The following is a 13,682-nucleotide window of genomic DNA, read 5'->3' as shown; positions in this document are numbered from 1 at the left end:
ATCAATTAATGATGCATAATACTCTCCCATTTTTGCTTTACTTGTTTCAAGATAATCAATGAACACAAATCCATGACTATCCCAAAAAACAGTCACCATCACCTTCCTGGACGATGGAACTGTCTTCACCTATTTTGGAGCAGGCTCACCCTTTGCAGTCCACTGTAATGACTGTTCTTTCATGGATCCAAGTTTCAACCCCAGTTATCAAATGCCACAAAAAATATGACTCGCTTCACTTAAACTGCTCCAAAAGGACCTAGGAAATGTTCATTGGAATGCATTTTTGGTCCAAAACGAGCAAACGTGGCATCCAATGCACAGATAGCTTACGCATGTCCAATTCTTCAGTCAATATATGACAAACGCATTCTTTGAATATGCCCATAGCCTCTGCTATTTCTCTAACCTTAATTTGATGATTATCCGCTCCCATTTGGTGAACTTTTTTGATATTATCAGTGGTTGCCTCAGTTTTTGGGATTCTGGAATGCTCATCATCAGCCATGGTGGTATGGTCACATTTAAATTCAGCGGCCCAAAATTTCATGGTCATAAATGATGCTGACAAGAGAGGCAATACTATGCCTGAGACTACTAATAGAGAAAATGATCCACGTGAGAAAACCACTGTACATAGCCTTCGTAGACTTGGAGAAGGCATTCGATAACGTAGAGTGGAATAAGATGTTCAGTACTATGGAAAAGCTGGGAATGGACTACAATGACAGAAGAATCATATATCGGCTCTACAAGGATCAGCGGGCCACAATACGCATGCAAGAAGGAAGAAATATAGAAGCAAAAATTAACAAAGGGGTTCGACAAGGATGTAACCTGTCGCCAGCACTCTTCAATATGTACATGGAAGAAGCGATAAAAGAAATAGAAGAGCAAGGAATAAAAGGTATCAAAGTGAATGGAGAGGAAATCAACATGTTACGATTTGCTGATGACATCGCTATCGTAGCAGGATGTGAGGCAGATCTGCAGAACTCACTGAACAAAATTGAAAAAGTGTTCCTGGAATACAACATGAAAATCAATAAGAAGAAAACTAAGGTGCTAGTGTGCGGAAGAGAGAAAACAGTGGCCGACGTCCGCCTGAAAGGAGAGAGATTGGAACAAGTGGAATCATTCACCTACCTGGGAAGTACCATTACTTGGGATGGGAGAAGCACGTCAGACATCAAGCGTCGAATAGCACAAGCTAAGACGGCATTCATGGCTAAAAGGCCTCTACTCTGCTTGAAGAGCATAAGACTGGAGACAAGGAAACAGTACGTGAAAACATTCGTATGGGCAATGGCCCTCTACGGATCAGAAGGATGGACCATTGGAAAAACGGACCAGAAAAGAATAGAAGCCTTCGAGACCTGGTGCTGGAGGAGGATGTTGAAAATCAAATGGACGGAAAAGGTGAGAAATGAAGAGGTATACAGAAGAATCGGAGAAGAAAGGACTCTGTGGAACACCATACGCCAAAGAAGAACAAGGTGGGTCGGCCACGTAATGAGGCACAACAGTTACGTGGGAAGTATAATGGAAGGAAAAATTGAAAGAAAAGCCCCCCGAGGAAGACCAAGAGACAAGTATCTGGGGCAAGTGAAGAAGGCTACGGGGAAGAAGAGCCATAGGGAAGTGAAGGAGCTAGCATGGGATAGGAAGGAATGGAGGGCTGCAGTACACCAATTCTAGGATTGTAATACTAAAAAAAAAAAAAATGATGCTGAAGAGTCCCTGTACATAGATTCGAACTTGTCTTTGATTTGCGTAGGCATATTGCCTTTCAAAAACCAATATTTAATGACAGCTCGATACTCAATGTTTTCCATTTAAAAAAAACCCTCCCAAGACTAACTTAAACAAAAATTGAAAGTCAAAAATGGCTGAAGTTTTAGTGAATACCTTTTAATGAATGTGCAAATGTTGTGTCGCCACTTAGTGATACAGTTCAGCAAGCTATTACTAACAGGGTGGACAAAATACATATCTGTGTTGATTTGAACAGAGACCACCTCATCTAAAAATACTGAATTTGTGAATATACTGGCAGGTCTAATGTTTCATATCGTTAATGAAGATCCAATTTGGATTACAGCCCAATCACTCATGCAATTAGACTTAATCATTACTCATGTCTCAAAAGAGGTTCCATAGGAAGCACATCGATTCCTAAGATTGCATGAGTTTAGATATTCAGATTAATCCTCATCATATGATTCATGTTCCCACCAGTAGGCCAACATACACATCGAAAAGGCTATTCGATTAGACCTCCACTGATATATTCCCTTTGGCTCTTCCACAATAGTAGAAGTGAGAAGTTAACCTAGCCTGCAGCACTGATGGTAAGTTTAACGGCTTCATGAATACTTTTAAAGTATATTTCATCACAGCATTTTCAAAGAAACAGGTATGCACAGAGTGTGCTTAAGTATGGTACAGAGACTCTCAAAAAAATACAAAACACTTTTGCTTCCTATTGATTTAATGATTGAAATACAAGCTCTCCATGATACATATACACAGTTAAAGTTCCATAACTTTATAAAAATAATAACAGAATGGTAAAATAATTTATGAAGAGGATGGCTGAAGTTAAAAGATTTTCAGCAGAGAACTAGATTGCAACATCCAAAAAGAGTTTCTTACATGAGTTTGAGAACTGATAAAGCAAAATACAAAATCCTTTGGAAGTAAATCTAGTCCTGATTATTTCGTTTTGGTGATGGGATGATACAGGGGCCCCAATAAATTGTGTAAAAATTCAGTACTAATATCTCTTTCACTCCTCGTGGCTCGGCCTCCAATGGGTATTCAAAATTTCCAGTATCACATTCCTGTGGAGGTTCCAACTAATCCTTTCCACAGACAACAGATCCGAATGAAATAATAATAATAGCTAAGGGCCCATGTTGGTTAAGATGAAGTCATGGCTGGTTTATATGATGTTCATATGTTTTACATTCGTACAGTCCCTATCCCAGTCATAACAGCAGTGGATAACATCATTGCATATCCATTACACTATATCATCAATGAACATTTTGAGCAAGGATGCTTCCCAAGTTTCCTAAAACTGGATCTGGTCATTCCAGTACAAAAGGTGATTGATTCCTAAAATTCACATGATTACTGTCCAATTTAGATGCTATCAGTCTGTTTCACATTCCCCACCTCCCTCACTTAAACCTCAACCAATTATCTGTAAAATGTGCCAACCATTATTCTCCAAGAAATAACAATCTTATTAATGCACAACCTTCATCAAACAAAATCAAGAACTTAAATTAATTCATAAACTACAATCTACTCTAGGGCAATCTCATAGAAATTCCATTTCATTCAGAATGCACAGCGCTTCCACACTAGTCAGCTTCTAAGTAAGTGGTACCCTTTGCATAACATATTCTCATATATATGTATGCATAATGTGATTCTGTAGGCCTGCACCAAAACCCCTTATCTTGTTAGGAATATGGATGTTCACAATTATGACACCAGGTGTAAGGATAATCTTTTTAATGTCCATTGCAGAGTAGCAGTACTACAAAACCCCAGAAGTTTCAGGAAAACTGCTCTTTAATCAACTTCCTAAAGAACTAAAACACATACTTCCACATAAAAATAAATTCAAAAAGTGTTAACAGAATTCTTTTTGAATAAGTTTTTTACTGTGTCAAAGAATACATAGAAATTGCCAATGCAGGGAAATCTGTTATTTAAATCGTAAATACCCTTTATTATGTAATTCAAAACCATGTGTATGAATTTGTATGTATGTACACCTAATGTACCTGTAAATTTGATTTAATCTTTAACAAAGCCCATACAATCATGTATTGTTCTATGGTGAATAAATCTATCTCTCCCCTTCTTCCTCATAATTATATATGGCCAAGGTCAATTCCATTTTGCCATAATTACATTTGCATATAAAAATATCGCAAATGTACAGCCTGAGGTAACCAGAGTTTGAATTGATATTTTAAAATTTCTGTTTCACTCATCACTAAAGCATGCATCACCTAATGCACCATTCAAAAAGTATCCATCAAAAACATTAGTATGGAGAAGGTAATGCAATTACCACAGGAGATATTTTACCACTGATCAAAAGACAAAGTTGACATCATAAATATATCAATTTTCTAAAGCAAAAATGTATTAAAAATACTACATAATATCAAAAACAATTATTAGATGGTACTTACTTTTCCTGAAATTATAACTAATGGGGCAAGGTGTTCAACAGTCAGCAGACGATGGCCCCTCTTAAAAGAAATTGGATTTCCTCGGAGTTGAAGTTTCTCTATTCTTGAAAGTTTGGCAAGAGGTGCTAGGCAACAATGGTTTATGATGAGATTGTTTGATATGTCAATATGTTCCAAACTTGGCATTCTGCCCAATCCTACAAATAACAGCAACAATTTGGGATTAGTAGTCTTGTTTTGAAAATATATCACTGGAAGAGAGAAAGCTTTCAATTTTACACAGGGTGTGGCGCTTAAATCCAGATGAGGTTATGGCTGTTTACTAGATGCCTATAGCTTTCAAGAGTGCCAATCGCGGCCTTCAGTGGAACTACGATATAGCGGGAAATTCAAATTGACATTTGTCCAGATTTAAGCGACACACTTTCTACGTAGGTTTCATTAAGAGTAACATAATTAAGCAATAATGATGTCCATGTGGAATAAGAAACTAATGTAAGTGGTAAAGCCAAATTATTCCTAAATCCTGCATTTTTGCTATTGTCTCCATGCTGATTTTTATTAAATAAAAATAAAATATCATCATGGATAAACAGCAAATCATCAATGCCACCACTTGCTGTCCCAACCCTCATCTTCTATCTTATATTTTCACTATTGAAAAAAATCCTACAACCACACTTCCAATATTTTTATGCATTACTTCCCCATTGCCAAGTCAGTAAATTCTTACCTTTCAGCAAAGGTTATTCACAAATAAATATTTTTATCTTTTTCCAATAAATGTGCTTATTTCATTATGTAGGCCCTCTCTTAATATGTCAGTGGGTTTTCACTATGGTATTTAATATGGTATGGTACTATGATAACTATAAGACCAACATCAATGTGAACAAAATTGTTTAACAATCTACCTAGCCATTTCAAAAATGAGACAAGAGTTACTCTACTCAAGATGATGCTATTTGCACATCTGGTAGATGAGTGCTATTATAGTGTACATGAATATCTATGTAAAACTTAGGTGCATTATACTTTGGTGTCATATCTGTATTATATATTTCTATTTGTCAACGTTTGTTTTCCTATTTATGCGTTTTATACACCTGTCATATATATCCTCAATACTGTCTCTGGTGAAACATATTATTATTCATAGAAGTTCCACAATAACTCTATGATAAAAATTGTTCCTTGTAGAAAATATTAGTAGTTTTAGCCAAATCAATAGATTACAGAATAATTATGACAGGGCTCCAAGTCCAAATTCCAGGGATGACTGCTTGATACTGTGGAAATTTCCGTGCAGAAACTACAATTAGTATTAACGTTATCAGGTTTTTTTCGAACACAGTGATACTGTGTGCTGAATTCGGCATTTCGTTGGGCAGGTATGTGCTAAATATAAATCTTTAACTGAAGTAGAGCCACCATATGCTCTTAATTGTGCATTATTATCATGAATGCCTGGACAAATATTTATCTCTGGTGTGATTTTTGAGTGCATTGATAATTTCACACAAATGCATTGCTATGGTAATAACTCACTACAGGGGAATTAAGGACAGATCAGAGACCTGCACCCAATGCATTACAATTGGAAACCCTAGCAGAATTTTCCTTTCAGTTGGAAGTTGAGTCTCAGATAAAATGTTAAATGTACCATAAAAGGTCTCTGCTATACAGGTAGGTATAGTGTTTTACCAAAGGCTGAAACACCCATGTTTCAGAAATCATTAAAAATGTTCAAGGCGACAGTTTTTGATTTTCAGCCCTCAATAAGGGTTATATCCACAGTGAAATCCATGGAGTTCTGTGATGGGTGTTCATTTTCTGTGACATTGATTGATGTGATATGGACTGACCTTTTATTGAACTGTGAATGAGTAGAAGCACAATAAGTGATTCCAGCTGTTACATGTGCTTATATCAAGACAAGTCTGCCATACCGGCTGCGGAGGCACTCCATGAAAATTTTCAGGATGTTTTCATGCAGCAGTATTCACTTTGTCATTATTATTAGTACTATAACCGAATCCCCATAAATTCACTATTTTTCCCGATTCACTGATTTTTCCTTCATCACTGAGTCACTCTACTTTTCAAATGAAATTTTATCATATTAGATTCCAAGACTATTTGAAGAGCCTCTTCTGCTACCTACTTGAATTCAGCAAGTATGTGCCATGGTGTCAGTACAATCTAATGGTATACCATTATGTCTAACCTATTTGTTAACAATTTAAACTACAAAGTGAAAAGTAAGATTAGGATATTCGGATAACATGGTGATTTATTGGGAGATAAGGATCGTTTAATTATTGCATAGGATCTAGATTGCATTACTAAATGGTGTTCAAACTGGGGATTGTCATTAAACATTAATAAATGTTTGGTCGCAAATTTCTTCAAAAGATCAACAGGATTTGTCCACAAATTAGCAGGAGTTGACCTAAAAGTAGTTGATCTGGTAAAACACTAAGGCGTTACAATCACTAAAGACTTAACTTGGGGGACCCACATACGTAAAATCTGCGGGCAAGCATATAAAAAATTCAGATTTATTAGATGCATTGTTGGTAGAAGTGACTGCATCTAGAGTTGGGGTGGGCATCATTAGGGGAAAGATGATTCAATGCTAAGTTGAACTTACTAAATAAATTCAGATCTTCATGTTCCAGCGCAGAGGTCTCACCAATTATTCGCACTCCAACATACATTGGTCGCTTGGATCATGTATATAAAATTCGTAAAATAAATGTCAGAACTAGCAGACTCAATGACTCCTTCCCACGGACCATACGGGATAGCAACTGTAGGGTTATAGATAGCAAAAATTCCATTTGGCACCCTCAGGTCTAGGGGAATAATTAGTTCTACTCAATTGCATACAATTTCACTAACTTTGTGCATTTTGTTGTCAAAACCATTCCCGCATGACCACATTATAATGCTATTTAACAATGTAGTGCTCTTTACAATATAGCTTGCTCTGCTTTGTCTGCTTTTAAGTTTCCCTTAATATCCCTCGTCTCTCTCTGTGGAGGGACCCTACGGCTGTTGAGTCACTTTCCCTACCTGTGTCCTTGGGGAGGAGACCAATGTATGTTGAATGTCCATGTGGTAGCGGAATTTTGCCTTCTTACTTTTCAAATTCTAGCCAGCACATTATTGTATACTTTTTACTGTACCCTAAGGTGCAATTGTATTTTTAGCTCATAGTTATGTATTTTCAACCGTGTAAGTTGAAAGGATTTTGGTATAAATGTATACGCCATTGTGGGTGTAGGTTTGTATGTGATTTTGTTCTCTTTTACGGGTGGTGACCTAACACCCCCCACCACATGCCCTTGCTGTGGCTTGCAGGGTATTATGTAGATGTATGCTAGGGTGGTTTATCTATTATACCCAACTAGTTGCGACGAACTTTTCTCATGGAAGTAGAAAGCAGTTTTGCTAGTGGTTAGAAAAGGCAGTTTTTTACAACATGGAGTTGGTCACAGACTGACAGTTTAACTCTCTCCCCAACTTATTTAATATTATAAACAAACATTTTTGTACCATAATTTGGGGGAATACGTCCACATAACCATTACTGACATAAATTACACAACTGTCAGCCACCCATCATAGCCACAGCCAACAAATATGAAACTGGATGTGCAGATTTAGGCAGAGAGTGAGCATACAACCCCATTCAGTCGACATGAGCAACTATAGTCTGAAAATCAGTTACAAAACTTGCAAAATGTAAGGAGATAACCAGCTAGTTACTACGTTAACTAATATGTAATAAGTATGGTGCCAACCAATACTTTCTCATTAACAAGTTCTACATTATCATAGGACTTAGAAGAAATTTCTGAGAAAAAGTCCTATATAGCTACAGATAACAAATAAGACCAGACACCGCTTGTATTTTCATACTTTTCCTCTCTCCATTCTTCCAACCTAATGGAGAAAATTACAAAAATATGATAGTAGTTTTTTCATGTCTAATTGCAATTTAAATTTTACTTTTTTACACCATGCAAGCTTTATAAGGCATTAAAAACTCTATATCCATTATAGAAAAAAAGGAATTTACAGCGAAGACTCAACCTGTAGAAGAACTTACAATTTTTAAAAAATACATGAGAATATAGTAATATATTTCTTACCTTCAATATCTCTCAATTGATTATCACTGGCTATTATGGCTTTCAGTTTGGTACCGTGTGAAATAACTGGAATTGATTGTAGTCTATTGTATGAAACATTTAGATATTCTAAGTATTCCGCGCACAGGCTGAGAGCAGATATGTCAGTTAAACAATTGTGACTTAGATCCAATAATTTTAGTCTTGGTGCGTACATAAGAGCACGTCCTAAAGTCTTTAAATCATTAAAAGACAAAAAAACTTCCTTGAGAAGACACCAATTGTCTTCATCAGAAGCCTCAATATCTTCCTCTGGAGCCAATAAGTCTTTTATGTCTTGCAAATCGCAATGAGTACAGATCAACGATTTAAGTTTATCCCTCATGCACCATAGCTTAATATTCATCACTGTAACACCATGGAGTTCAAGGTATTCGAGAGACCTAAACTTTTCTATGCGGACAGAAGAAAGAGGAATCTTGTTTCTATTCCACAGTCGCAGTCCGGATATTTTTTGAACGAAGTCATGAAGAAACTGTAAATCGTGAATCAACTCAATAGACGAGTTGTTCGTGTTGATAACTTGAAAATGCGATGTATCAACATTTTCTACAATCATATCGAATGCTTCATTAAGTTTAATCAAAAAGTCCAAAGTCAATGTAAGTTTGGCAGAAAAATTTAGCAACCTATCACCCTTGTCACGCAATAATGTTGCCATCCTGAGTATGTCTCTCATTGTGGTAGCTTGAAAAGTACTAGATTCCATCTTACCAACTGAAAATTGACGCAAAATAATCACATCATCTCTGGTTTTTTTACGACACACACATCAAATCACGACAGCCTGCTCTTTCCCTCAAGCTCCATATCAAACTTAATGTATTAGAAGATATTGTTAACCTAAGGGATAGGAACGCGATGGGCGTTCCATTCCGACGTTGTCAGACCCTTGTTCACAAGGGGACTGAAACTCCGTCTCATAGTTTTTGAAAACAAGTAGAGGCCGGTTTCCGAGTAAAAGTCTTTACTGTAAATCGGCGGTGTTTAGCTTTCGTAGTTTGAGACCGGTTCATAGATAACGCAGTGATCGCGGTACCGAAACGTTTTGCCGGGAATACAAAATTAATTTATATTTAAATTTTATTTCTGTTTAATAACGTGATAAGAGCCAAGCGAGGGAAATTCTTAGTCCCTGAAGAATTACCTAACGTCACGTTGCTGCCCTATAAACCTAGGAAATAAAGTCAGAGTGGGTTTTGGCCTTACTATAACAGCTTAATAAACTTAAGGCTGGAAACATGGAAGTAATTTGTTAAGACTTTCGTGTGGAGCATGGAGCTGTATGGTTCCGAGACTTGGAAAATTGGAGAAGTGGACCAGCAAAGAATAGAAGCATTTGAAACATGGTGCTGGACGAGAATGCTGAAGATTAAATGGACAGACAAAGTAAGGAACGAGGAAGTATATAGAAGCTCAGAAGAGGACAAGGCCATATGGAGAGCTCTACGGCAAAGAAGAAATAGATGGATTGGACATCCATTGAGGTACAATGGATTGATTAGGAATATAAAAGAAGGAAAAATAGAATTTCCAGCCAGCCAGTCACCAGTTCTTTCATTGAAAGGGGAAAGCTTTCTATAAATTATATAAATATAATTGTTAATGTGCACAATGAAATTCGCTGAACCTCGTTTCACGGCGTACATACATACATGAGAAGTAATTCTACAACACAATAAAAAATGTCACATTTGCATACCTGTTCCTGTTGACGGAGATTGGAAACAACTTCCTCCCAACGGTCGGACAACTCAGGACATAGCGTTTCTTCTTATCCATGTTAGAAATAAGATACGAAGGAAAAAGCTTGACCATTAACAATAAATCCAGAAGACTTCAATAGTACAGCCACGTGTGCATTTGCGAGACCAAGAATTTAGATAAAACCATTATTTCATAGAAAACCTGAAAGCACTATACCTTCCATTATCCCTTTTTGAAAAAGGCGCCGTTTGGAGCCTCTTGATTCCAGGAGGAGTATAGGACACTTTGTAGTAGCGGTGTTTCAGGTAGTTCGAGGATCTTTTGGTAGATGGCCCAGAACCCCCGGAGCAAATCCAAGGGAAGTGGGCTGGTTGGAACTCCGGTCTGCTTATTCAACTTTTTCCACCGTAGAGGCGCTACTTGTCGCAAGTTACCAGAGTACACAGAGATGGTGTGAGGGATTAGTAACTGCGGGAGTTTCGTATATTCAATTCGTTCAAATTCATGAAGCACAGCAGCCTTTCATTCCTCAATTGAAAACTTGGAAAATGTAGTTAATTCAGTGGGAAAAACTTATTTTGCCTATACAACTAAACGTAGCCTGTCCATGAATGCGTCTATTGCCTCTTGAAGATTGCGAAGGGAATCAACTCCACAGGTAATAGACAGCAGCTGGTCTGAGGACAATAGATTAAAAAATTAATTGCAACAAGATAATATGAAACATCCTTCATTTTTGCTTCCAGGATGGCTAAGTAAAAATATTTAATTAATTTCAGCGTTTTGGTTGTTTTGCTTTTATTTCAGGAAGCATATTCTACCTTTTATTAATTTTTTCCATACTGCCCTCTACCTGCACATATTTCTTTCTTCAATAACATACTTGCATTTCTATTTATGAGGCTTCTTAAATTCCTCGAATGGGAATCTCTTCAACCATATTGGACAAAATTAAGATATATTTATTCCGAAAAAGGTAAAGGCTACATCATGTGAGGACTACAGGACAATAAGTTTGATATCCCACACTGCTAAAGTGGTTCTCAGGGTCATAAACAAAAGGATAGAGAGTAGGGCTAATGATTACTTCGGGGATGATCAGTTTGGGTTTAAGAAGGGGAGAGGTACGCATGATGCCATTGCAGTAAAGAGATTATTAATCGAAAGGAATATAGAACAAAACCAGGAGATATTTACCTGTTTCATAGATTTTGAAAAAGCGTTTAATAGAGTGAATTGGGAAAAACTAATGAGCATATTGCAGAAAATATGAATAGATTGGAGGGAAAGGAGGCTAATCCGCAACCTGTACATGTTTCAGACTGCTCCGGTGTGAGTGGGGAACGGGGAATCCGGATGGGCTGTGTTAGGAAGAGGTGTAAGGCAGGGTAGCCCATTATCACCGTTGCTGTTCAACCTGTATGTAGAGGAAATGATTAAAGAGGCATGGGAAGAACTGGAGGTAGGAATGAAAGTGGGCGGGAAAATTGTAAAATCAGTTAGGTTTGCTGATGACCAAGCTTTAGTTTGTCAGCCAGCCATGGGGTTGCAAGCATTGCTGAGTGAATTGAAAATTCAGTGCAACAGGTATGAGATGGGAATCAATATTAATGAAACAAAGGTTATGCAATTTTCTAGAAAGAAAAAGGCTAAGCTAAACATTAGAATAGGAGGGCAAAAACTAGAGCAGGTAGAACAATTTACGTATCTCGGTAGTGTTTTGGACCAACACGGTCTAAGTAGTAGGGACATAAGGAGAAGAATTGCACTAGGCAAAGAGGCTTTCACAAGGAGGAGGGAGTTGATGACTGGGACTTTGAGTAAGGATGTTAAGAAAAGACTCGTAAAAACTTTGATATGGAGCGTAGCTATGTACGGTGCGGAAACGTGGTCATTGAAGCATGAGGATAGACGTAGATTGGAGGCTTTTGAAATGTGGGTGTGGAGAAGAATGGAGAAGGTGAAATGGACAGAGAAGAAAACAAATGAAGAAGTACTTGGTATGGTGGGCGAAGAGAGGGGTCTGTTCGGAGAAATCCTATGGAGGCAGGAAAAGTGGATGGAGGGGGTATTGACCGGCAGTGGGATGCTGAAGACTGTAATTGAGGGGAGAATGTTAGGCAAACGAGGAAAGGGAAGGAACAGGATAGGGATGTTGGACGGGATGAAGGGAGGAATAAAGTACTCAAGACCTACCCTCCTCCCCCCACCACTGTAAACCCCTCCAATCGCCTTTCCTGATGCTTATCACCCCTCTCCCCTTAATGCCAATCACAACCCCACCTCTTACCCCTCCCTGCTCCCCTCTATCACCCACCCCTTTCCAAGATGAATGTTATATAAATGGACCGACACTTGACTAATTTGTATCTGATGATGACACCTGAAGTGCTGAAACTAATAGTACCAAAATAAAGAAGTGGAGGGATACATTGTGTTCTTCATTTAATGAACATGAACTTCTATGAAGTTAAGCCAGAAACAATCAAATACATCTCATTACTCTAATCTAATTTTAGGCACTTGAGTTTGGTCTGATGGGGCTTCTTCCCAGGGAATTAAGGGCCCTTATTGAAGCAGACCTCCCTGTAGAGAATGGTGATCATAATCCATACAGTTATTGCTTTCTTTCAAACAGAGGGAGTCAAATCTTGCAAATATAAATTGAAGAATTCACACACACTCCATCACTCGTTTGGAGCACCAATTTTTAAATGACAACATATATATACAAGCACTTTTTGCATTTTTTACATATTCTCACAATACTTACAACTTGTCACCCACATATAGGTAGGTAATTGCCAACCCTGGTTTGCTGCAGGGTACCATCTCCACCTGCTAACCCAGAAGTTGCTGGTTTGATTCCCACTTGGGTGGGAAACTTATGCAATTTTTATTATTTCTATAAAAAAATGTGTTGTCTAGGTTTACCTTTTACTCATATTTGCTTTTAAATTTTTATCTTTCTGGCCAGATTATTGGTGAGGCCAACAAATAGGAGTCATTCCACAACTTTCATTAACCTCATAACATTCCACTAATTAATTCTCTTTTAATTCTTACATCACATACAAAAAAAGCTATGAAGTTCCAGGATTCACCTCCTCGCTATGTATAAAAATTAACAGATAAGGTTATTCTTCCATTATGCATTCAATTAACATAAATCCTTTTCCCACAATTAAACAAGTTTTCACCTTTACCATTTACTTGGGAGCCCTCACCGAAAGGCCATACTACTTTCACAGAGGTGTCTGTTCTAACACCAACCTAAGCATTCTTGCTTCCAATTCAGTCAAATCTATATTGTTCAAAATTCAAGAGGTCAAAGAATCAGACCAAAATATATAACTTAAAAAGAGTGCAGTCCTTTTTCCAGTGAAGTTGTGATACTATTTTATCTGCCCACAAAAATATTATACCAATTGAGCTGACAAGTTCATAACAATTTCTTACATTATGTTTAGGAAGAAACATCAATGAGTTTCAAATACTTCACTGAGACTCTCAATCATTGCCCTCCACATAAAGGAACTTCCCTTGAGAGAGAACTAAG

The 13,682-nt window shown here is 37.5% G+C and overlaps 1 protein-coding gene across 3 annotated transcripts in view; it reads right to left on the bottom strand.

The window, feature by feature from the left end:
- Positions 1 to 9,294, bottom strand: part of LOC139688040 (serine/threonine-protein kinase 11-interacting protein) — a 41,592-nt gene extending 32,298 nt beyond the window's left edge. For all 3 annotated transcript variants that reach the window (XR_011700724.1, XM_071585448.1, XM_071585457.1), the window contains exons 1-2: positions 8,378 to 9,294; positions 4,218 to 4,414 (exon numbers count right to left, since the gene is read on the bottom strand). Coding sequence is in view for 2 of the 3 variants with exons in the window: in XM_071585448.1 (XP_071441549.1) it covers positions 4,218 to 4,414; positions 8,378 to 9,125 (945 nt within the window). In the remaining variant the exon portion in view is untranslated. The remainder of the gene's footprint in view (positions 1 to 4,217; positions 4,415 to 8,377) is intronic.
- Positions 9,295 to 13,682: the final 4,388 nt, after the last annotated feature.

The sequence above is a fragment of the Hetaerina americana genome, unplaced genomic scaffold (assembly GCF_022747635.1).
Source record: "Hetaerina americana unplaced genomic scaffold, ioHetAmer1.1.p SCAF_1, whole genome shotgun sequence".
Classification (NCBI taxonomy): domain Eukaryota; kingdom Metazoa; phylum Arthropoda; class Insecta; order Odonata; family Calopterygidae; genus Hetaerina; species Hetaerina americana.
Note: the sequence above shows the minus strand (reverse complement) of the source record. Positions and strands in the feature narration are given on the sequence as shown.